We start from the raw sequence: 27,022 nt of genomic DNA on the forward strand, positions 1-27,022 counted from the left end.
TTCACCCTCCAGCGCCTCTAGGCTTTCTAAACATGTAAACACTCCTGCTTGCTCAGTGCCACAACACTGACTAGTTTTGCAGTTTTACTTGCTACTTTACCAATATCTGAACTGAGTTAAAAAAAAAGTTTTTTATTTGTAGTCTAAAAAAATGCACTTACAGCACATCATATTCTGAGGTAGAGATTAAAGATGTTTATCAATGAGATACCATGTGCACCGGTATGTAAAATCAGGAGTCAGTGCACATGGTATCTCATTGTTAAACATTTTTAAAACACATCAGTAAATGCTCAATGATTTCTATTAAGCATACACTCATTAACACACATCATGTATATTTTGGGATACAGTCATGGTAAAACTCGAAAAACATAGTTTTGTATTAATTTAACTACCACATTTGATAAAACCATATATATTTATATGCATTAAACCAAAATTTAGCCTTGCCAATCTTAGCAGATCTTAAGTAAATTGTTTTAATGCATTACTTCTCATCCCAAATGGCAATAAATTATTTAATAACTATGAATAACTGTTCTTGTTTCGCAGTAGTGATCATTGCATTATAACATTATGGGCTTTAATTTATAAAAATTTAAAAAAAAAATGAAACAAACATTTATTAAAAGATGTATAAATAGCCAGTTCTTGAATAGTCTTTTGGTGTACCTCACCTCTGCTAAAAGTTTACAGGGACTTGACAACCCTGTTTCATTCCCCTGATCATCTGATGGACTGCTCCAATATTTACTCAGGGTGTTGGGTTTGCACAGTTCTTGCCCCAGCAGCACTGCACTGTCAGCACCCTCTCCACTGACCAGGTTCATCCAGAGTTCAGGCCCAAATTAATTCAAGAAAGCCACAGGCCTGTCCAGCAAGAGAGGAGAAGAGTGTCTGAACAAAGGTCACGGATTACTTTAACAGTTCACACTATTAGTGCCTCATCTAGTTTCAATATGAAATATAGAAACTAATTAGCAAAGATATACAAAATGTGACAATTAGCTGTGTGCAAGCAATATACACTTATACTGTGACATGGAATTTCCCAGAAGTATATTCAAATATTTTTTTTCTAGTCTTTTTGTCTATACGTTAACATTAGTCAACTCATTTAAGCTGTATGCAGGTAATGATATTCTCTTGTATTTTAATACTCAATAAATCAGCTTAAATCTGAGATCTGAATAAAAATAAGTGCCTCAGCTGCAATTATGGATTCATTTATTGGTCCACTAAATACAAAAGGTACACAGGTTTGGCTAAATTTGGACATTATTGTGTTTCTCCTGCCCTTTTGTATGACTTAGTTTTGAGCTCCTACTGGGTCCCCATCTGCAGGCTTCAGAGCCAGACCCACAAACCTATGGAGACAGATGTTGAGCTTGCCTGCATGAGCAGAATGTTTTTCACTAGCCTGTCAGCACACAGGGAAACCCCACACAGCAGACAGAAGGGTAAGAAGAGAATGGAGAAGGACAATGGGTAATTCAATTAAAATGAAGAGATCAACAGTTTAAAACTATATACGTCTTTAAAGACCAGGTTGCTGGTAGTTGGGAACTTCAGAAAGATTGTATGCTTGTTAGTACTAAATCATAACTGTCAAGAGCTATAGCAGTTGCTGGATAGCCTATTTTCTGCTGCATCACCCTAAGGAGCAGCTCTTAGATGTTCTGAATGCATGCAGCCAATGCTAACTCCTTCCTGCTGCTTAGGATCACCAGGTGAGTAAAGCAGCGAGACTCAGTGTCCTCTGTGCCAGAGAGGCATCATTCATCACAAGCACAGACAATCCACTTTCCTGCTCCACAAGACACTAGGGAGGTCAGATGTCAAGCTAGAGAAACCACAGCAGAAGTAGTGTAAGTATGATATATGATTTTTGTATGCTGCATACTGACAGGTGCAGAATCTGTAATGTTGAGTCAGGTCAAACATCTCCTGTGTGTCTTCTCTCTCTCTCTCATGCTGGGTATGGTTGTCACAAGGGCTTTTACAAATCAAATGCCTGCCTGGCTTGACTTCCTGAGTCTTGTTCAAGTCCTTCTGAAGCATGTCACACCACAGGGGTACCTGAGCTCAAAGAGATAAAAAGAGGACTGTATACAGTATTCATTGGCTTCAAACATAGGGGTCAAAGGGGCATTTTGTATGTCTCCTTGCTTTTCATAGACACTGCTAAGAGCAAGGGCAGATGCCTCATGCAAATAGCCTCCACCCCTAGCTGGAAATAGGCATAACAGGAAGGTTTCCTCCTCCATTCTCTGTAGTGCTTCTCACAGTTCTACACTACCACCCCCTACCAAAAGGTTACACCCATATGGCACTGTTTCAATTTAATACTTTATGAGCTAGGTACCTGAGAATGACTAGCTGCATGCATTGGAATCTCAAGGTTTCTGGGATTGCCCTCGAGACCCCTAAGTTGCACAAGAAGTGCCATTGCTGGAGAGAACATTATATATTTCCAAAGCACAAAGCACAATGATCCAGCATTCCAGAGCAAAATCTGAGAAATTAATGTTGTCACGTTGCATTACACTCCATCAAAGCAGAAAACGGGAAGTCGAGTTGAAGTTTAGCTGATGTATTAGATCAGGGAAATATCAGACTGTGCTGGACCCTGGCCTTCAGTTCTCCACAAGTGTTCTAAAACTCCCAAGAATTAGCCACAGGTGTGGCATGTTTGTTGGTGTGATGTTGAAGACCACAGGGCTGGAGTGTAACGAAGGTTAATAAGAACAGTCCTACCATATAAAATAATTGATTCAACAGAGCAACATTTGTGTGGAGAATGTAAAACAATGATATTATATAATATAGCACCAAATTATATATATATAATACCCATACATATATACAGGAGAACATGCCAAGATGCATAAAAACTGTGATTAAAAACCAGGGTTTTTCCACCAAATATTGATTTCTGAACTTTATGAATATGAACTTGTTTTCTTTATTTGAGGTCTGAAAGATCAGCATCTTTTTTTTATCTAGCCATTTCTCATTTCCGGCAAATAAATGCTCTAAATGAATTTTTTTTTTCGGAATTTGGGAGAAATGTCTGTGGTTTATAGAATAAAACAACAATATTAATTTTACTCAAACGTATACCTTTAAATAGCAAAATCAGAGAAAATGAATCAGAAACTATAGTGGTCCCTTTTGTTTTTCCAGAGCTGTATATATTATGTAGATCATTAGGACTATGAGGAACATAGGATTTTAATTTTTTAAATAAAATACAAAACTAGTAAACAATTCCTGCTAAAAGTCTAATAAAATTCTTTAATGCCAAACTGGTTTTATTTAATTTTAAATCACAAAATAAACTATTTTAGAAATTGCATCTTTTTACAGAAGCACTGTAAAAATGTTTTTTTGCTGCAGACCTAGGATGCTTGTTTTTTTCCCTTTTTTTGGTGATAACATACTTACCTGATACCTTAAAAATCATCTATAAAAATTATCACATTTTTATCATTTTTGGAATATATACCACAAAGACTTTACACCTCAAATATTTTCTTAGCTGTGCCTATAGATTTATTTTTAACATGTAGAAGAGGAGGTTAGTTAACAGCAAACATCAGATTGAGGTTCAAAAGGTCAAGCCAGTAGCAAGAATGAGCCTAGGGCCTTTCAATGCATAGAAAGGTGTGATATGCATCTTGCCCTTTCATTTATCCGGATTACACAGATTTTTTTTACATTTTTTATATATAAGTATATAAATTGAACTGTATCTTCAAACTACACTAACCTTAAACTCAGGACATGTTTCAGTGCCTTCAAACTGACCCCTTGCTCTCCGAAGGAGTGCATAGCCTGTCTTACAGTGTCATTTTTGTGGAGGGGGTTGATTTACTCAGATGAGAGAGTGGTGCCCCTCCCCCAAGTGAAACGCAAATGAAAAGGAATGCCAAGATGAAAAAGCCTGTGTCTCTAGATAAGCGAAGAGAAGAAAGAAGCCAGCGAATGGCAAAAGAGCTCTCTTGGGGAGATGAGAGGTGCTGATGGCAGTGTTGGTGGTGGGAGATCATAGCAGGTTCCTCTCATCAGCCCAAGACTGTGTTTGATACTGGGTCTTTGTCGCCCTTTCAGCTGTGTATTGTTGGGCGGTGTAATCCAGGGCGGATTACAAAGGCTCCTTCCTTTCATATGACCATGCCCAGCAGGCAGGAGGCAGTGCTCATGGAGGGCTGGGAGGCCTTGTTCATTCCTTCTTTTACCTTTGACAGGGGCTGTAGCTACTGGGACAGAGAAGAAGAGGTCAAACGGTCATGTCCTCTTCTTGGAATGCTACCCCCTCTACTCAATGCAGATTTGTTTTTCTCCCAGTACCACCTTTTATCCCACCCAAGACCTGTCTAGAATTGGTACTGATAAGATAACACAGACTACTTTTTTTGGAAACCACCACTTGGAAATCGGTTTAGCACATTAAAAGACTACTCAAAAAGCCTACAACGCTTCTGCAGATAACAAGTTATTTAAAAATGACTTGCTTTAATTTAATTGATTGTATCCAATTTTAGTAGATTTTCTCGTTAAAAATAATACATTATCCAAACAATATGTTATATAATGTCAATGTTTAGTGATACTTGATCTGCAAAACGTTGAAAATAGGGGAAAAAGCAAATTGTAATTCAAAACATCATTCACTGGATGAAGATTTCAGTATCAACAATACATTTTTATAGACAAAAAAAGTGTCTTTTAAGCAAAGGACCACCTCTAGTGACTCTCTAGAAATGTTATATTTGCAGATGAAAACTATAAGCTCCCTTTAACAACTCTGGTAGGAACTGCCTACAAGAAGAAGGTTGTATTAACAATATGTGGATTCCTCTGCTGTGCATAATGCTTTTTAACGCTAGGCCCACTCTTGTTCCACTGACTCTCACATTTGTTTAACCAAACTAGTTTCAGTTTCACAACACAGATAAAGTGCTGTGTTCTTCCTTCCTACACTCGCACACTCTGTAAAAGAACGTGGATGTCTAACATTGCTTCACTTACAGCGTTAGTGAGAGTTTTGTATAGAGGACGTTCACTATCAGAAGTACTTTAAAAGAAGACCTCAGAAAACATAGAGAATAGTAAAAGGCAGGACCAACGGACGCTCACAGTGGATTCTTAAATTCATAGAACTAATGGGGACAATTTCTGGTGACATCAGAAGACTTCTTGAAGGTACTGTTTTAGTTTACAGTTACAAATTTGTTTTTCATACAGGGAAGAAATAATTTCTCTACAAAAGTGTTAGGTGTGAGGGCTAGATACCTATAATTTAAATCTCAATTAATTAAACAGAACATTGAAAATGTTATTACCTTATGAATCAATGGAAAACAAATGAAGTCCACTCAACAGAAATGACTTATTAAATATTTAATTTAATAATCTTTAATTACCAAGTACCTTTACAAAATACAATAGCTTACAATGGAATTTTACCATTTTGCAGACACAGACATCTTTACCTGCCCAGCTGGCACATGACCGAACTCCAGTGCTGAGACTGGGTTGAAATAATGTCACTTGTAAAAAAAAAAAAGTTGAGAAAATACTTCATAAATATTATTATTATGATTTTATTAAATCATTTTATTATATTTTTATAATAATACCACCTATCTAAATGTATGTGTTAAAAATAAAACAACAAAAAATAGAAAGTAAAGAAAGTACAATTTTGTGTATGATGATGTCTCTATGTAGAGTCAGTATCCTTACTAAACCCTTGAAGAACCATGTATTTTTTGTACAATGAAAAGGGAACACAATCTAAAGTTTATTAAATGTTGAAAAGTAATATGTTGAAACAATATCCCAATATCAAATGTTAATCATCTCAAAATTCAAAATCAAAACACAATTCAAGGTTAATCCATCCATAATATGACATTTATTCAACCATTAATAAACATGAAAATACAGGCTGGGTTACTTCTAACATTTAAACATCCAGTCATACACTCATGTAATAATTAATGTCTATTGACATTCATATACGATCTTTAAAAATAATTTTAAAACTTGTATGTAGCATGGAAAATACTGAAGTTATGTAGCAGAGCAAGATATTACCATAGTGATTTAAGTAAATAAAAAAATAAAAAATAAATAAAAAATGTATATATATATATATATATATATATATATATATATATATATATATATATATATATATATATATATATATATATATAACATATCTTACACTATATTTTTCCCATTGCTGTGTGTAAGGCAGAATACTGTATAGGTATTTAATATATATGTGCTGTTTTTATTGTTTAATCTCATTGAGATCATATGTTGTACATTTTGTACTACTCACATTTCCAACAGGGGTGCCACATGTAGATTAATATCTACAGCCATTCAGACACAAAGGAAACATTGTCAGTGGCACATGCTGACATTAAAAAAACATTTGCATTCACTGGTCCTGCAACCTGACATTCTGAAAAGTGTTTGCATATTTTTAAAGATATCATTTAGAAGGAAAATATTTGTACATAGAAAACACATAACCTGATCTGCTTTTATACTTCCATTTCCTTATAGAATTTTGTTTTTATATAATTTGCTCTTATTTGTTCAGTGGGTAAATGTAGGTGTGTGATCTTTTTCAGATTGTGAACTGTTTGTTTCAAACATTCTGCAAGATGAGAACCTCAGTGAGCATGCTCGTGAAACAAGGGAAATTCTACTGAACAACTTTCGAGTTGTCCACAACAAGTACGTTTTTATCAGCCAAATCCTCCCTCTTTGAAAATATCATCATGATCGTACAGTCAAGTGGATTATAAGTAGTGTAAAATTTAATTCGGTCATCTTTCAAAATGGTTGGTTAATCCTAATTTAAGAAATAGATAAATAAATAATAAATATTAAAAAAACACTTTTCAGGAAAGGTAACATTTTACCAACAATTCAAATGAAACAAGTTAAACAATAACACAGGAAGCTCTTTTGTTGCTTTGTTCTTCTTGCAAAGTGAAAGAGTGCACATGCTGCACCGGTTTGTATGTAACTGTGGTTTTGTGGTGTGTGGTGCTACAGAAATGCTCTATGCAGCATTGGAAGCATTTTACTTTTTCCGCTGCAAATTTAGTAACCCACTCAATAATTTACCTAAGACCAGCATAAACACACGCAATTTAATATCACTGACCAGAATTACACGCACATGACAATATTTATATACATTAATAATGTTTTATAAACATTAATAATTTAAAACAAATACACAGAATAGTCTTCTTTTTTTGTCTGAAGCAAGTTATGGAAACAAATCAATGATTAGTCATTAAATGATTGTACCAAAACCTAAAAATCTTTACAGTCTTAAATGCCAGTCTACGTCATCAAGGAATTACATCAGAAACACAATTATTCAGTAATCCTGCAGTGTGTAGTTTAGAATTCTCGTAATGAATCGATACACTTGTGTTTTCATCATCTACTCTCTTAGTCATATTTCTGTTTAATGTCTTTCTTGTTTTGTAGAAATCCGCAGGAATTTCCCTACAGATGTAAGTCACATGTTGTGTTGTTTGTCTTTTGCCTTGATTTAGTTTAACTCTGTTAATTTTTTTTCTTTGTAGTTTGTTATGAAAATATATAACATAATATAAAATAATATGTCTTATTAAAATGACTCATTTTTAATTAAGAAGACGTAAATGTAGCTTCTGCTAATGAGTTATTATCAAAAAACTGTGCATAATGGCCCTAAAAACTATATATATATATATATATATATATATATATATATATATATATATATATATATATATATATATATATATATATATATATAAAGGATTTTTCATTCTTTTGACGATTTATTATATTTCTAAAATTTGTGAAATCAAATGCCAGTTTTTGCTAAAATTGTCCACCCTGCCATTGTCCATCCTGTCATAAGACTTGTCTTGCCCAATGCCTTGGACAATTTTAAAGAAAATTGGCATTCGATAAAGACGGAGTTGACCTATAGTTACAGACAATGATTCATAGTGATATAATTGTGGTTTAAAATACTTTTTTAAAATATATTTTTTAAACATTTTAATTATCCTGTCATGGTGGACAGCTTAAGAATTTCCTCTGCTAAGGATGAAGGCAGTTTGAAAAAAAAATAAGTAAAATTAGCTGAAAGCTTGATATTTTTTTAGCTAGAAAACTATATAAAAAAACACCCATTACTTCAAACAAGCAATATGTGCTAAAAGTACTTTAAAGTGAATGTAACTTTCCTCTATATTTGATTCATAGTGAATCTTGAAAAAAATATTACTATTAAGTGTTTGTAAAACTTATGGTTATGATTATATCAATATAACGTATAACGTTGTGCGAGCAGCATTGTTTTCATACAAACCTGGACCTTGCTAAGCATCTGAAAACAAATGTAATCAAGTGATGAGAAGGCTATATAAAGAAAGTCAAGATAAAATCGGGAACACCACAATAACTCTGAAAGGGAACTGCTCGTATGCTGCCAAGACAGACAAATCAAACCCCCTGTATGGCTGTAAGTGCTTGCATGAAAGCCAAGAGGGTTGTGCAGTAGTCGTCTGTAGCATTCCTTATACAAAAATAATCTTCAGAAACTTAAGCAGGGATATATATGAGCTTGTCACAAAACTGAATATCCAACATAAGCTACAGAACATCTAGAGAAGCCAGGTGAGTTAAGGAAACAATTGATGTTTTGACTAATGAAGTCAAAATTGATGTGTTAATTTAAATAAATGACATAATGCCTCAAAAAACAACAAAATGCAGCAACAGGTACCTCAAAGACTTTAATTGCCCTGGTACGTTACAGCTTAAAGTGACAGATCTGCCCTCTGCCCATCGGGTTGTCATTTTAATAGACTGATCGTGTATATAATTGTGGTATCTAATTCAGCATTTTTGTTTAGTTAATTATGTTGTTTATTTCTTGTGAATATAAAATGTAACAATTTTCATTGGTGAATTTGAATATTAATGCTCATGGGCCAAAGGAAATATAATATATATGTGTAAAGTTTCCAAATAAGCTTGGATCCATGTTTCTAAGCATAACTTTAGATTATGCGATTTATACACAGTTTCTTTATAATCACATCTCACATTTTAGACATGTTTACAAATAATTAATTAATAGACTCTTTCTAGCCTGGATGTGTTAAATTTACTTTAAATTATTTTAGGAAATAATAATAATGTTTACTGAAAACCTAAACTAATTAAGATGAAACTTAAATTAATGATAAAACTAAAGATTAAACTTTAATATGCCTACATTGAAAGTCAATAAGTCAGTTCAATTGATTATTTTTTTACTTTGCAAATTAATTCTACTTTGAATTTTATGGTCAGGTGAGTAAAAAAGATGTGTATTTAGTCTTCTTCTTCATTTGTAACTAATATATAAATTTGAAATATTTATAGAAATTAGATGGAGAAAAGAAAATACTATAACGTGAACAGTATAATACACAGCGAGTTAGAATAATTACAACCAGGATGTTAACCCCTGGCCAGGAGGTTAATTACAGGCCAGGTTTTTTGTCAATTGTCTGCCTGACATTACAGCACTAAATCTGGAGGATTTTTATTCAAGCATTACATAAAAAGCTTTCATGTTTGATAAGGAGCATTACTGAAAAGCATAAATGTAATTGTAATAAAAAATATAATTTTATTAAAAGTAAATCTGCTAATGTCGAAATATAATGAAAAAAATCATATAAATTGTCTCTTTCCTGAACTTAATTTTTAAATCAATATTTTCCTAAATACAAATCAAACAGTTCATGTCCTCCATTTCTTTAGTTTCGTTATATTTGTCTCATTTTTACGTCTTTTTTTTCAAACCTGCAGAATTTGGGTTGATTCCTGTTACTGATCTGGAATAATTAAGTGGAGTAGAAAGAAAACAGTGTCCTGTAGGAGATTTTAAAGCACTTACATTTTTTATTAGATTGTTAATAAGTTATTTCACTGCAGTAAAAAGGGTATTGGATCACCTACACCTGTAGCCTATATATGGAACAATGCATTTTAAGTGGTTAACCATAATTATGTACCTAAAGTAACTAATGAGTAAGTAAAATGACTACACACTGATGGTAAGCATCAGGAACTGGAGGACCCACCCAGTATGCAAATAGATGGTGCCACAAGCCAATAGAAAAGAAGCTGCCAGACTAAGAGGCTAAACTCAATTACTATAAGATGATTCAACTCAATTCAAGTTCCCATTTGAAAGTATATGTAGCCACAAATGCTCAGCTAACTCAAAGTAGTTGAGAAATGTTTGGAAATATCCAATTTTATATAAAACAGACTTCATTTATTTAAATTCAAACTAACTCTGGGTTTACACTGTAGGAAAATGAATGTTTTATAGCATATTTTAAAAGAGCACCTTTTTTGGAATCTTTACTTTTAATAGTATACAGCAAATTATTGACCTCTATCATTAATCTTCATACTAATCAGACTCAGTTTCTAAATACACAAAGCTAACCCTCTGTTATTCATCACATAGCTGAGTTCAGAAATGATGACAGTTCAGACGACAACCACAGCTCTAGCCTGGGACGCTCTGCTCCATCTGATGATCTGTCTGTGGCCTCGGACTACCAGGAGGATGCTGCACCAGAATGTGAGTTTAAACCTTTTAAAGTGATTTTTTTTCAGTGATATGTGGACTGTTCTTGAAGACTGGATTATTTAAAAGCGTGTAGTAACCATCATAGTGCGGCAGTGTTTGCAGCATGTTGTAAATGTAAGGATGGTTGGCGCAGGTATTGCAGAATCAGGAGATCTGCACTAGTCGCCTTCAGGTCAAGTTAAAGGTTATGTCACTCATTTAGCCACTCTGTCTTCTGGTGGCGTTTGAGTAAACTATCTCTGACATTAAAGACAGCTTTTCGTTACTGACCTGCGTGTATGTGGTAAGTTGTGTATGCACCCAGGTCATACGAAAGTAGGCATGCAAGATGTACCTAGCCTCTTTAGCACATTAGGGAGCATTATCTTTGAGGGATGTGGGGGTTTTATTGGGCAGAGTGATGATAAACTACAGTGTGGTGGAGGTGTTTGGTAACAGATCACCCTCTAGTGGATTCCCACGCCTGTGCTGTGTGCCAGTGGGAGAGGTGGGTGAGGGGGAGGGGAGGTTGTCACTCTTCACCAGGATGCTTCAGCAGAAAAGGAATGGAGAGCATCCTCTAGTGGTTGGAAAACTGAATTTCTGTAATGAAAGACCTCTAGTCTGGCTCACTGAGTGGAAAAGCTTTCCACAGGTGGGGGTTTACTACTGTGGTGATTGCTAAAGGACTTGATTTTGGCCGAATAATTAATGTTCTATTGATTTATTTTTTTATTTAACTGCAATTGCCCATTATAGGAAACAAGCCTTAGCTTTTTATAGGTGTAAAAGGTGCTTTGGTTATTTTGGTTGAATATAAAAAAAATAATAAATATTTATAACAATTAGGTGCATTTGCCCTTTATATTAGATAAGCCTTTTATACGAGAAAAATATCAATAGAAATGGTAGAAAGAATCCATCCTCCTGTTCCATTAGCATATATTAAAATTAAGAGCATTTTTAATTATTTTATTTTTTGAAAATTGGCAAATATAAAAACTGAGCTGAGATGAGGTGCTAACAGAGAAGGTTTAACTAAGGACTGATAGAGGGTTAGATAACATAAAGTGTAAAAAGCAAATGTGTTTTATTTGTGTGCAGCCTATAGTGCACTGGCTGGTTTCCATCAGCAGAAACCAGTTTACTGAGAGTTTGCACTAGCTGTTGCTCCAGGCCAGAGCCATGACAGATCATTGTAGCTGTAGTTTCTGTCTTAGCAGCTGGGCCTGAAACACAAGCTTGTACCTGAGGGCCTGAGTTTGACCCCCCACTCCTCACTGATCTCTTATCTGCCACTGCAATGGAGCAGGAAGATTACCAGTTTACAAAGCACAGACATTTACTTTATCAGTGTGAAATATGTTGGATGTTGCAAAACAAATTTTTTTGTTCAATCACATGAAAAGGACAAACAACATTATTTTTTTTTAGAAGAGAAAATGTGTAAAAAAAAAAAAAAAAATAAGAAAGAAAACATTGGCATGACTAAAGGTCATGCTAATCTGCAGTAGAGTGGCAGCTCAGTAGGATTATTGTATGTAAAAATGTCCTGGGTAAATAAATCTACTTAAGAACTTGAGCAGGCCTTCTAAGGACATCCCGCATGTGTAAGAATTAGAAATAATAATTGTTTTTCTTCTTCTTGTTTAAATGTACTCTGATCTAAAATAATATGGTATACCTTACAACACTAAATAAAGTAAGGAGTAAAATAATAAAAAGCCAGGTGTCAGAATTGAAATTCAGTAACTATCCTTTTTTGCTAATCTGTATGGGCCACTGCTCTCTAGCATTAAAATTTAATAACCCTACAGCACCCACTTATGCTTTTTTTTTTCAACACATTTATTTGGTACAATTAGAATGGAGGAGCAAGAGGGTCAAACCTGTGTGTGTTCTTTTGATACAGCTTCAGAAAAAAAAGAAAGCAATGTAAGCCATAGGGGAGTTGCTTGTGTGGGATTCCGCATCATGTCACTCTTTTAATAAAGATAATGACCAGAGGGGGCAAGTGCAGTTCAGGGTTCATGTTTAGTTCACCAATGTTGAATCTCACGCCGGGACCTTTGAGAAAGTGTTTATGGACGTTTTGGAATTTTAGCAGGGGAGATGAATATAGTTATGGAAATCATGTTCATTTGCTTAAATGTGGGACTTCTTTGGCTTTTCAGTATTCAAATGCATTTTCTTACCCATTTCAGAAATCCCACGCTGAGGGCCCCCTCTGGAATAAAAACGTGTTTTGGGGGGGCTTGATTGGAAGAAAAATATATATATAAATAAAACAAATATGATTTGATATTGCTGTGTGTGATATGAAGGAGGTTGAATGAGTCGATAATCTCCCGGGCTGATATATTCAGAGCTAGTCTATCATAATGCGGGGGTAAATATAGTTCAGACATTATTTAGTATTTTTTGTGATGTCACTGTGCTGCTTGTGTGAGCAGGAAGTCGAGTGTGTCTCTCCACGCTGAGAGGAGGACGAGGGCTCTTGGCTGGCTGGCAGGAGGAGTCAGTGTTATTACATTTAGCAAGGACTGCCTCCTCATCTCCAGAGAGAGCAGCCTGACACCAGATTTGTTATGGCTGACAGGAACAGATGGGCGCTCCATTGTCAGGGCCCCTGTCTGTATGGTAATGTGAACTGAGTTTCACCCACAGACCGCACGGTTGACCCGGCCGTGCCTGCAGCCTCTCTGCACAACTGTCTGGGTGACAGCAGTCCTTCAGGCCTTGAAGAAGCCTCTGATAATGTAGAGTTAAGGTTAGATATTGACACATTTATTGATGAATAAATCTTCTATGAAATAAAATAAATCTTTGTTTTTTTTTTTATTGGATTAATTACTCCATTATAAATTAAATGTTCTCCAGGGCAATGCCACAGAGATATCAGTGTCTGTATCTTAAAGATTTATTTTATTTATTTATTTGGTGTACTGTTAGAAAGAACCCAGTTCCAGCACCTTTATATTTACCTGTATGTGTGGTATGGTGTATTTTGTATTCTCTTATATTAAAATGATTTCCTTGTTTATGCTCCCTCTTCTGGTCAGTATATTGCAAAAAACAAGTGTGTACAGTAAGCCAGTTTGGGGGGGGGGGGGGGGGTTGTAATAGTGGCTGGGTGGTATCAGACACTGCACATGGTCAGGCCCCTTTGTGCTCACTGACTGATTTATGCTTTGAAACAAAAGCTCCTTCCACTGCTGTTATCTTAGCTCACAGTGGCCCAACAGCAATTCAGGAGAAACCAATCAGATCGTAGGGGGGGGGGGGGGGGGGGAATCTGTTCTGTTGAATCTCTGTTGTAAATTAGATCAAGATGTAAATTTGATTTTGTCAGAGGTTTACAGGCCCTAAATTAATGTGTGTGTTGGTTAGTGAATTGATTGTTATAATGAATCCCTGGAGAGTTGAAAAGAGGTTTCATCAATGATGTTTCTAACTATACTATGGCTGCCTAGCCTATATGCAGTTGAATGAAAAGATTTGGCCACTTCTTATTACATACAATTGTGAATTTACACGTCCTGTTGGTTTTCCTGTTGATATTTTAGTGCACAATTTAGCTCTTAATTTTCCTTTAAAAAAAAAAAAAAACATAAAATGTGAGGTGTACTTTGCGATTTCTGCACATTATATGTTTTATGATAAAATATATATATTTTTCAAATATCTTCAGTCCAAAATTCAGCAAATTTTAAATTTAAATTATACTCTATAGAACGCAGAAAAAAAATGTTGCATGAAGGTTATATGTTCACAGTTGATACCTTTTTTTTGCTATCCACTGTAAGCTTTTAAATGAACACTCTCAGTCTCTTATGTCAACATCTAAACCATACAGTCAGACCCAGTCTCTGCAAGTGTCCAGACTTTGAGTGGACCCTCTTCCCTGTTGTGAACTTTTGAACTCTGGGTGTTGTGCTGGTCACTGCCTGACCTGTCTGAACTCTGTCTGTGGCTGCATTATTGACCTCCATTCCTATAGTAAGAGCACAGATCAAATAAAGTTTCCCTGGGTAGGAAAGGTCTATATTAACAAAATGAGATTTTTTTTTCTAATCTGTTTCTTGTTTTTAATCCATCTATTAACATTATTATACATCCAGCCAAAATCTTCTCTACCATGATTTACTCATTCATTCAGTAGGACAATGCATTTAGTACAGAAAATGCTAACCAGCTTCTGTGGCAGTGGCCCTGCTACACTCCTCACTCTCTTTTTCCCCTCATATTAATGAACTGAAAAGAAAAATGTGTTTGGAGAGACAAACATCCTATGTGCATCACTGTCACTGCCACATGGGTTCAAAAGTTCACTGAATTCCCTGCAGTTTCCGAGCTGCTGAAAATGTGAATCTCTTTTTCCCTCTCCCTCTCTCTCTCCCTCCCTCTATCTGCTATCACCTACGATACACACAGAGGGATGGGATGACAGTGGTCTATCAGCATCTTACTCTAAATAGTATTTTTACATGTATTTTTAAAAAGGGATCCTAAATGGTTCTTCATATTACATACAGTATATACTGTATGTATCCTGTCAGCCAATAAATTGTGCCAAATATTCTTCAAAAACTGTAATTTTCCATAGGTTATGGAATGGTAAGTTACCATTTCCTGGCAAAAGTAAAAAAAATGGACAAAGCTGTATTGTACATTAGAATCTTGACCAAAATGTCCAATTTTGAATTAATGGTCAAACATGTTTTTATGTTTAATACGCAAATTATTTATCAGAGTAAATGACAAAGTTTCTAGATGTAAATTAACTGTACATTAAATTATTTTACTGTACACAAAAAAATCTGCACAAAAATACATTAAACACATTAAAATTAGTATGCTTATTATTATAGTACTCACTATAAAAAGAAGAGAGAAAGGTGTTTCATAAAGCTTTGCTTAACCTCAAATACAGGGTTATATAAAAAAGAGCAAGCAGTTTTTATAAACGGCCTTCACAATATTGGCAACACCTGCTGACATGCTTCCCAAAAATACTATAACTCAGCTTAGTTTCTATCATGGCAATGATTATGTAAAACTACCCAAAAACATCCAACCAAACATCCAGAACATTACATTGCTTGAAAAAAATTCCCATCATGACAATGATAATGTAAACCACCCAAAAACATCCAGCCAAACATCCAGAAAATTATAATGCTTAACAAAAAAAAAGAAAAGAAAAATGCTAAATTCCATTTCTTTAAAAAAATCTTAACCTTTTAAAACAACAATTCTTTAAAACGTTATTTTGTTTGTCAAACATATCTCTTTGAAGAACCCCTTTGCACGTTATTTTTTAAGATATTTATTAATGTCCTTTCAGTTTCTGAGTGTACATATATCAGTTTGTCCTGGGCAAGTGAAATGCACTCTCTTGCATTGTGGATACAGGTTAGTTTTTGAAACTCCAACTGGCAGTCAGATTGGATGAGGAAGAAAAAGTCTTTAATGATGCAGAATGTATACAACAGGCAGAGTAGGAAGTCCCAATCTAGAGTGTCTAATCTTCCTCGTAGCCTGTCAGTATCAGAGACAAATGGCAAAACAATTCAATGCTGTGGGTTCATGGAGAGGTTAGCCTACCCAGGTACCGTCAGCGCCTGCACCCCACACACCCCCCACCTTCCCATCTTGCAAATGAGAATTTGATTTTTCTCTCCACTGGATTCCATTTCTCGAGATTGATGAAGTTTCAATGCAAGGCCCAGGTGGCCTGATGCTTTCTTAGGGAAATAAATGAAGACGGTGGAGGTGTGCGAGCCTGTACATACACCGGAAAGGCATTCTGTTTAAATGTCCTTGCAGTGTCTGTTTTGAGTTTAAGCTCAGTGCCATTTTGGCAAAAACTACACTAGACTGAGGCAGTTTCATTATGACTCTGCAGTGGAGGCTTTGAGGCTTCTTGTGCTGTTCTATGCTGTACTAAATCATGTACATTATAGGAATATGTATGTAGCTGACATCCATGATAAGTGTTCACATCATATATATATGATCATCATATGTGAACACAAATCCATTTATCTTAGCAATATTTTACCTGAAAAAAGCACCACCTAAGATTTGAACAGATGCAAAAAAACATACATACAGTAAAACATAACAAGAAATTCTCATTTTAACTAAGTATGTTATATCATCTGAGACAAGCTAAAGAACAAAGTGTAATTCCAGATTTCTCCTGGATGCCAGCATGTGTTTATGTTTTTATGTTCAGATCCTTCAGCAGCTCACCTGATATACCAAATTAAACTCAAATCTATATATATTTATATATATATATATATATATATATATATATATATATATATATATATGCGCACAGAAAATAGATTTTAACTAAATTACTTCATTCTATTTAGAAGTGATAACTGCATTAATATAAATGCAATGATTTAATGTTGGTCATTTTAATATGCATAATTGGTTTAATTACACTTAGTAGCTGGATCAGAGGAAGATTAAGGCCTAACCTTGTGTACAAAAGACAATGGTAAGCACTGTAGCATGTGATTAGCACTATGACTGGGAGGGCCAGGACATCTGAAAGAGGCCAAGGTGAAAAAGTGATGAGGCTTTATGGAGGAGTGATTCCTCATGCTGGGATAGATGCTGGCTGCTGTCCATGGTCAAGCTGAGCCAATATAAACACTGCACTGGGACTTCCCCTGTCCACCCTCATTTCCACCCAGCAATGCGACTGGAAAAACTCACCACAAAGCTTTTTGGATTTGTACCTGAACCAGATAAGATATGTAGATATACCTAGTGTTTGTGAATGAGTGTAAGATTAGATCCCACTTAGAATAGCGTTAGGACCAGGCTAATAGCAGAGCAGGACCTGCACACTGGTTATATTCAGGCTGGAAACATGATATGACTGAGGCTTTTAGAATTTAATTCATGCAAGAACAAGTGAGTCTATTCTCAAGTAAACTTTTTACATTATAAAGGATATTCAAAAAATTAAAAAAGAACTCCTTGCAAAATAATGTATATAAATATGAATGTTCCATGTAAATTAATAAAAATAAACTAAAATGGTTTCCATTAGTATTTAAAATCAATTATTTACAAGATATTTAATTCTCCATGCTGTAACCCAAAATTAAATCAAGGCTTACTATGCTTGGCAATCTCTTTTTAGAAAACATTTAAAAGTATACTTAAGAGCTGGTTATTATTATTATTATTTATAATAATAATAATAATAATTATTATAATTTTTATTATTATTATTATTAAAACATTATAAAATGTACATAAAGCTCAGACATACATAATAAACAAAATACTTGTTTGAAAGAAAGGTGAATATTAACGTTCACAATCGTGGCATCCAGCAGGTCGAACAAAAGAGTGAAACGTGTCGAGGTCAACATTTTATAAATGTATCCCTTTAAGACACGGAAACGATGTATTTTAAATAGCACGTAAACACGCGACTATTATCTTTTTTTTAGACACTTAAAGTCCGACCGGCTTCTCGATTGAGATTTAACTGAAGATGTGCAGCTCTATTAGCATATCAAAGACTATATATGCGACTCTATAAGCAGCCCATTATGGTATTAATTAATTTACTCCGTAATTTATTCATTTTCTTTATGATGATGGAGAGTTAATGAGGCTAATTCTTAAAATGTAATAAAAGCAGACCCAGAACAGATAAATGTGAAGAACTTAAACAGATTTATATTGCATTTATTTAATCAGGGATATTTATTTCACTTGTTGCTTAATTATATTTATTTTAGTTATTTAATCATTAAATAACATAGTAAAATGTGAAAGATGTAAAATAATACGATTATTATTATTATTAATAATATTTCATATTTTTTTGTTGTTATTATTATTATTATATCGGCTGGGGCGCTCCAATCCTCTGTGTTTTTGTCATGCGCGTTAAACGAACAACTCGCTGATATTCAGGCCTTTTTCTATTTTGTCTCAGTCTTTGTAGATGTCAAAGGCCTTCTGACCCTGTCTGGACTTCAGTTTTACTCAGACTAAATTCAGACTAAACTCCAGAAAAGCACCTCACTAACGGGGATTCGAGTCACTTTCATTTATACTAACGTGAATTACAACGTGCCTTCATTATCCTCTTCACTTATCGTTTTCTATATTTATCGGCTTTGATCGGTGTGGATTTGGTTTACTAAATATAAAAACAGCGCGGTCTAAAAAAAAAGTCTAAAAGTGTGCAGATTTATTAAAACATTCGGACATCTTAGTTTAATCTCAGTTCATTTCGGACAGCAGGATTCGAGGCCCGTCTTTCAGCCTTCTGAACAAACACAAATCTGCTTTGTTTTATTATAACGAAATAATAGTGCTTAGATTTAGATTATTTTAAATAGTTTTTACAGATTTTATGTGAATTTAATTATAATAGGAAAAAGGCTTAGAATAAATGTATCTAAATAATGTATGCATTATTGTCAATGCGTTCTATTTGCACAGAGAAAATACGTACACACTACATTGTTTAATTATAAACTTATTAAAGTGGTCATGAAACAAAAGACATGTAAAGGAATTTTTAGATTATAATATTATGGTCTAATGTAAATAAAAATAATGCCACAATTATATTACAAATACAAATCTAATATTATTAAATGGTTTGTATACAAACTGTATACAGTTCAGCTTTTATATTTGGTGACGCTATTAAATAACACATTTACTTTACAGGTGCGCTATTTAAATGTTAAAATCCTGTTTTATATTATAAAATGTAGAATACATTTTTGTGTTCAGATTCACACTGGATGTTCCACCAAAGCCCTGAGAAATTTAAGACGTGTCCTTTTTTATTTCTCCGTGCCAGTGCTACTGAGTTTATGCTCTGCTATATCTCTCACTTTCATCTCTCACACAGACACACACACACACACACACACACACACACACTACTTGCAGTTAAACTTTTGACTGGATCTCATAAAAGCTCTTACAATCTCTTTACACGGCGTTCCTGTTCTTCAGAATCCTTTATACTCCACTAAAAATTCCGCCTTTTTTGTAAACAAAAGTAAAAAAAATAACGCAGCAGCTTTGGTACTCCACGTGTTTCTCATACAACGTGTCAGAATAAGACTGCAACACTGCAGCTCTTTCACATGCACAGAGGACAGGGGTCAGGTTTAAACTGTTGCTGGACTGTGGATGAGACAGGATGGCTAAACGCAGCATCTTCTTTCAGGCTGCATCATACGCACATCATGCATATGCCCGTTTGGTGAATAACAGATTTTTGGCAATCAAAACACATCAGCCCTTGTTGATGTGTAAAACTGAAAGAAAACGATCTCCTGTTGTGGGTTTCGGGCAGGCATACCTCTCTCTGTCCAGCTGTATTGCTTTATTTTAGCTCTCTGTGTTCCCATTGCTGATGTGAAGGCAATGCACAGGGACCACTGCCTTGCCTTTAAGCCTTTAATGAGGAAAAATGTGTCAATTTACTCTTTGCTGTATGCAGTTTCAGTTTTGAGGTGTGTGTGTCTGTGTGGATGTGTGTGTGTGTGTGTGTGTGTGGGGGGGGGGGGGGGGGGGTTAAGGATGCCCTGAGTGGATCCTAATCAAGTGCAGCGCAGGAGAGTACGGCAATTCCACTCACTCTTGCCCTGATCAGCATTCCTCCCCAGCCTCTGCCTCGGCCCCCAGGGACCCCGATGCCTTCTGTTTCACCTCATCGTCAGGGTTCATTCCGAGGTCAGCCACCAGCCCCATGCTTGCCTCACACACAGATAAACGCCATACAGGAGGACCAACAGCCCGGTAAAGGGACAGCTTACCACCTGCATACCTAAGCCTATAGGTTTCGAGGTTGCATTTATAGGGAGTGAAATAATATAATATTGCTACATAGAATATTTTTTACATCAATAGAATTGTAATATAATGAAATTAACATATTCTAAAAAAAATTAAATGGTTTCAAATACCTCTCTTTATTAGTCCGATAGAACCGTTATTTTAGGAGCGCTTTGCGTTTCAATTTGGTTTTTTTAAGCAATGTCCTTCACTACTTTCCCAATATACACTTTTCAGACCGCATTATATTCCCGGGGATATATAACCTTATACAGATTAGACGATTTATAAAAAAAATCCAATAAATATTAACGATCTAAATATAAGAAAAATAGTTTCCGATACAATAAAGAGCTTAAAATATTTACCCTAAACAGATTCCTTAACATATTAAAGTGTAAAAACTCATAACTTAGTTTGTTGACAACATTTTATAATATTATATATAATGCATAATATTTACACTATTTAGAAATGAAAATGTTTTTTGATAGAAAAATATTTATTTAGTCACATTTATTTAGTGTAAATACATTTTATCTAGACTTTAATAAATTAAGTAACTAATTTACAAAAGCGACCGTAATCACTCATATAAGGGAGATTTATTAGTTTTGTGTGCAGAAGCCTAATTAAGTCTAATTAAGAATACAAACATTTATTTTCAAGGCTGACGTTTTAAATTTCAAATCAAAATATTGTTTGGAAAAAATATCAAATAAACAGTTAAAAATGATTTGGTGTGAAAATACAAACTTGAAATTATATTATAATATATGTTGAACTTTTCTTGTTTTTTGAGAGTTCCTTTCAAGTTTGTATTTTCACACCAAATCCTTTTTAACTGTTTATTTGATATTTTTTCCAAACAATATTTTGATTTAAAATTTAAAAGGTCAGCTTTGAAAATAAATGTTTGTATTCTTATATATATATATATATATATATATATATATATATATATATATATATATATATATATATATATATATATATATATATATATATATATATATATATATATTATGTGTATTATATTTAATGTAGTCACTTTCACACAACAACAAACAGCAGTTTTACAAGGAGAAGGACAGCCAGTTTTTGTTACAGTGGAAGTCAATATAATTTAATTTTTTTAATAAAAAAAAACTGCCAGATTAAAATCCCCAAAATGTGTTATTTACCTACTAAAGGAGAATTTCTATTCATAGACTAAATTTACTTCATGCTGAATTAAACACAGACAATAATTTTGTAGGAGTGTGCCTATAAAGATTGTGTAACATAGTTTATTTTTATATTTTATATTTAACATGTACTTAAAACCAAATTGTCCAAAAATATTTATGAGACTGGGTTTTTAAAACCGTTTTAAAAAAACTGTAAAGACTGTTTTTTGATTATTTACATTAATTTTTAGCTGAAGTTGGGGATTTCTTTTTGACGGGCGGTGCAGAACAATGTGCATTCTATACTGCTAGCATAGGTTGGACCACCCAAGTAGCCCCTCAGGCTCCTGCTTGCACTTCGATCAGGTATTTCTCCTGGTTTCCCTGGTCTCATGGCTGTTCTTATTGAGCAAACTCCCTGCTGAGGTTTCCAATAATCTAGCAGTATTACAACCTGCACAATCATGACAATAACACACACTCTAATGTTTCACCCAGCAGCTAAAGCTCCAAACCTGTAGAGAATTTAATGCCTCTGTAACTGTTGTTAACTCACTCCCTCCAATGTGGGCCATATTGTATTGACTGTTATTATTTTATAGCACCTCTGTGGCAGGCCATTCATATCTTCACGCTTGTCTCTTTTCATTCTCTTTGTCATAATAGGTTTGTACAGCTTTATAATATCATATTTACCACATAATCTATGTCCCAAACATACAAAAGCAGTCACACCTGTCATTTCTTTTTTTCTATTCAAAGCAGCCCTCTGATTGACTTGTAACCAAACTAAAGTGGAATATAATGGCAGAGTATATTAACTCCCTCAGGTCATGATGACATCAATCACATTTTTATAGCAGGATCAACCGCTGAGCTCATAACACCTTGCTGAGAGCACCACAATAAGTAGGCTAGGTGAGGGAGTGCTGTCAAATTTACGGCTCTAGATCTTCTCAGTTAATGCAGCTCAGAGCTGCTCCAAATAGCCTGTGTTTGATCTGTGGGCATTACGTATTACATCAAAGAATTATGTATCATGAATGTATGTCATTCTTTGCCACTCATCACATCTGGCTTCGATACCACTGCATGTTGACCTTCATTTTCCATGTGCAGAATGAGTTTCTAAAGAGCAATAACTGTAACCCAATTCGAAAGTTTATTGTGCAAGTGTCTTAGGCCACCTTTGAACACTGTTTAAAACAATTTTTCTGGGCAGTAAGTGTGTTTTCCTTTGTGAACACATCTGAGGTATGGAGTATCTAGTTGCATTTATTCAGTTCCACGTGCAGTCAAATGTTTTCCCTTTCCTGATAATTAAATTTGTAAGAATATATATATATATATATGTATATATATATATATATACATATATATATATGTATTATTTTTTTCTAGTTTATTTGTGAGATAAAATAAAATAGTACTTTTACTGCCTAGTTTTATTTTTCAGCATTTGTAATTCTTGTGTATGGTCACAGCTCAGAATTTAAAGCTTTAGATTTTAATTTTAGAGATCCCAAAAACAAACTACAATTCATAAGCTGTAAGCACACATGCTGGATATTTGTTCACCTAGAGTTCTATAAGATATTAATTATTTTTGCATTTCTAATAATATATTTTTTTGCACAGATAATTTTAATTTTGTAAATTTTTGGTGCATACACTAATTTACATTTAATGAGTGTATGCATGAGTGCAAACTTCTGTGTAGATGTTTGGGTCTGAGCATCTCTAAAACGGCAGGTCTTATGGGGCGTTCAAAGTATGTTGTAGTTAGAATATACCGAAAGTACTCCAATGAAAAACAACAAATGATCCAACTTGCAGAACAAAAAAAAAGAGTTGTTGCTAATGTCTTGGTGCCAGATACAACAGGACTCCTTAACTGGTCTTGTGGAGTCAGAGTGGGAAGAGGGGGAGCCCACAATATTAGGCAAGTGGGTTTAATATTTTGGTTGTTTGGCTAACGTATTCTGTATAAAGGTACATTGTCTAAAGCATTATATAAAACAGAAAAACACAGATATTATACATTTATACATATAAATATTAATATGAAATGGAAAAAACTAACTTTAACTAAACAAACTTTTGTATTATTGTCAATTCTGCTGTTTTTCAACAATAAATGAATCTAAAACCTACTTGCACTTTTATTTTTTATGTATTTAATTATCAGGGGGTTCAATCTGAAAACTCTAATTTTATTTATTTTGTAGGGGAGGTTTGGATATAGTTATGGTAGCATGATGACAGACATAAAATCACAATTTTACTTTCGAGTATTAGTGGTTTTCTGAGCAAATAACAGCGTTCTGGGCAGAAAAACACAGTCACATTAAAAATAACTTTCTCAGTTGACCTTTGCTGGGATCTGTGTGCATTAGGATGAAATGGTGGGTGCACAGGATAGCGGGTAGGGCCAGCAGAGGTACTCTATTGGCATCACCCGCTGCTCTGCTGCTGCTATGGCATTGATGAACGCTGCCCCGCGTGGCCCACTCCAAGCCTAGCCCCAACCAATCTTGGCCTGCCACGATGCAGCGGTGGTGCCATGCATCACCACGCTGTCTCTGGCAGCAACAGAGAGCGCCCGGGGGAAAGTCATTAGCTTTGTCTCACTCTCGCCATCTCACTCTCGCTTTTCTACTCCTCGGTGTGCAGCTCTGTGTACTCATGAGTCAATGAACAAACAAATAAACAAACAAACAAGCTAACAAATAAATGAAGTGAATTCAACCTTCAACTGGATCACATTCATGTGGCCAGATATCGTATTTATTTGTATATCTATGTTGTTCTGATTCTGTCATGCTATCCGTTATTATTCTTTTTTTTTCTTTTAAGCATAATGCTCACTATTTAAAATCCTTCCCAGTATCTGTGAAACAAATCTCATTAAGATCTGAGATTAAGTAATCTGTGTACTGCCTTATCCATCTTAACAGACCCGGTCTGAGAGCATCTATTTGCGGCTTAAGTGGACCACTGATAACCATCTCTAAAATGACTCTAATGTATTGAGATGTGGATTTATTTGCAAATAATTAAATTTGGGAAAACATTTTAGCCTCGAGGCTGTACAGTGCTTCTGAGAGCCACTGTGATGTAAGGTGCTGAAATATTCATAGACACCCTTAGCAAATTTAAATGAAATGATTAGCTTGATGCTAATTAAAAGAGAGAAATGCTAGTGGTGAAAATTACAAAACCACACTGTTCTGAATAATTAAACACACAATTTATAGTTAAAATGAAAATATGAGTCACCAAGACAGATCTCAGTCCACATTTTTATGAAGGTGTATTACTTAAAGCTGCAGAGGACAGCCATGGTTTGTGCGACTCCTTGAGAGTATTATTTTTGGAAGTTCGTAGTTTTGTGTTGATGTTTTCAGATGAAGAAAAGCGTGGCTTGTTAATCTCTTGAACAAGGACTTTTTTGAAAGTTGACTTTCCAAAGGTTTCTAAAGGTCTTCTGTGGTAGTTCTTTGTTGTCCAATATGCACAAAAGCCCCTTCTGATTGGACTGTATAGACAAGATGGCGGAATGTAAATGCTGCATGTCAACCAATCAGAGTCTTCCCTGTAGGGGTGGGATCTGGAATAAAGTGATGTGTCTTTTTTTCTTTTGGTCTGAAGGTGAAATTTTAGGTTACACTGCTACCCTGTGGAAGAATAATGGAACATAGTGGTTTTCCACAGTCAGCCCTTTGCCTTCATCTACTGTAAAGAAGGCAGATAATCTGTGGGTGCCATAGTCCGCTCTGTCTAATCATTTAAGAAGCAGTGTGGCACTATAGGCTCAGATCACACTGGGCACTGTGTTATGTGTCAGTGTGTATGTGAAGATGAGAAGAGTCTTCGGTGTCAGCTCATTTTTAGCCATTCTCACCTTCCCTCTGTTTATTCTATTTCCCCTGAACTATTAACAGGGCTCGACCTCTTAGATAAATGAAGAGAAGGGGGGTCTGAGATGGATGAGGGGATTAAAAGGTGTCGGAAAGAAGGAGCAAGAGGAGAAAAATGAACAGAGTGGTGGATGGATCATTTGGTGGACTAAGGGCTCTTTTTGGTGTTGATATATCAAGCTGCAACTGACAAACAGCATGTAGTGAAGTCGTATTTATGACGACATAGTTATTGCCGTGTGTGTAAAATAAGTGGATGTGTGACTGGTCTGAGTGTTTGAAGGTGTATGTGAGAGTACATAGGTCAGAGAACTTCCTCCTCATCCATCTGAAGAAAAGACCAAGCAAAGAAGTCTTTCATAAGAGTATCTAGTGGAGTCAGGTTGTGGCGTCACTTCCATCATTAATGGAATGAGTGAAATCAACCTGTCATTATCACAAGTGCACCAGGTTGATGTCATTTTCACTTCACAGAAATCGATCAGATGTTATAAAAAGCTCTGCACCGCTTACATTAAAACTCTCCATGCTCCGCCCACAAAGACATTCATTGCACATTTCTTACTCAACCAATTTTCTCTTACATAAGTACAGATAGTATGTGCACATTTCACAATAACGTCAACATTTTCATAGAAATGTTAAAAAAAAAATCCACCATATGTTAACAAAATTCCTGAACAGCTACCATACTGTGAGTTTTAACTTTAACAGAAGTTTCACACACCATGTTTAGCCAATCAAGGACAATCAAGAAAACCCTTAGAAATCTGTGCACTAGAATCACCAATTAAAACTAAATTTAAATTTTATTAGAATATTAAAAATGGGGTATTCAAGGGGTATTTAGTAAAATAAATGAATCTATATAGAACTATTAACCCTTTAATAGCAATTTGAATTCTTCATTGGTTTGTTACCTTTTACCTGGTTAAAGTTTTTATCACTGGAGGTTAACATCTTTAGTTTAATTCTATATTGTTCCTTAAAATAGTTCTACATGCAGTGTATAGCAGTATATACTTGTATAGAATATAGTTACTCAAAAAATTGCAATCATTTTGTGATTACAAATAATGTAATTGGCTAAGAAAATAAGATTCTGAGTAAGAAAACCCAACAGCTTTCCCGCCTGAGAATTTCTTTGGCATATCTTTGCCTATTTTTTTTTAGATATTAAACAATACTGCCTATTTTCCACTTAAGACATTTATCATGCAGACAGCAAGTGTTCAGGTTACTATCAGAGAAAACTGCAACATTTGTATCTTGTATCTTGTAAGAATGGAATTCAGTACCAGTTAGTATCATAGATATCAACATTTATAGTTTTTAACTTTTCATCAGAAGCCCTGGCTTGTTAACAATTATTTAACTATATAATTATAATAAAAATAATAATA

At 34.7% G+C, this 27,022-nt stretch overlaps 1 protein-coding gene across 1 annotated transcript in view; it reads left to right on the forward strand.

The window, feature by feature from the left end:
- Positions 1-4,827: 4,827 nt before the first annotated feature.
- Positions 4,828-27,022, forward strand: part of skap1 (src kinase associated phosphoprotein 1) — a 48,153-nt gene continuing 25,958 nt past the window's right edge. The window contains exons 1-4 of the mRNA XM_007259127.4: positions 4,828-5,211; positions 6,660-6,765; positions 7,537-7,562; positions 10,577-10,693. Coding sequence (XP_007259189.2) covers positions 5,172-5,211; positions 6,660-6,765; positions 7,537-7,562; positions 10,577-10,693 — 289 coding nt within the window. The 5' untranslated portion in view covers positions 4,828-5,171. The remainder of the gene's footprint in view (positions 5,212-6,659; positions 6,766-7,536; positions 7,563-10,576; positions 10,694-27,022) is intronic.

The sequence above is a fragment of the Astyanax mexicanus genome, chromosome 15 (genome assembly GCF_023375975.1).
Source record: "Astyanax mexicanus isolate ESR-SI-001 chromosome 15, AstMex3_surface, whole genome shotgun sequence".
Taxonomy (NCBI): domain Eukaryota; kingdom Metazoa; phylum Chordata; class Actinopteri; order Characiformes; family Acestrorhamphidae; genus Astyanax; species Astyanax mexicanus.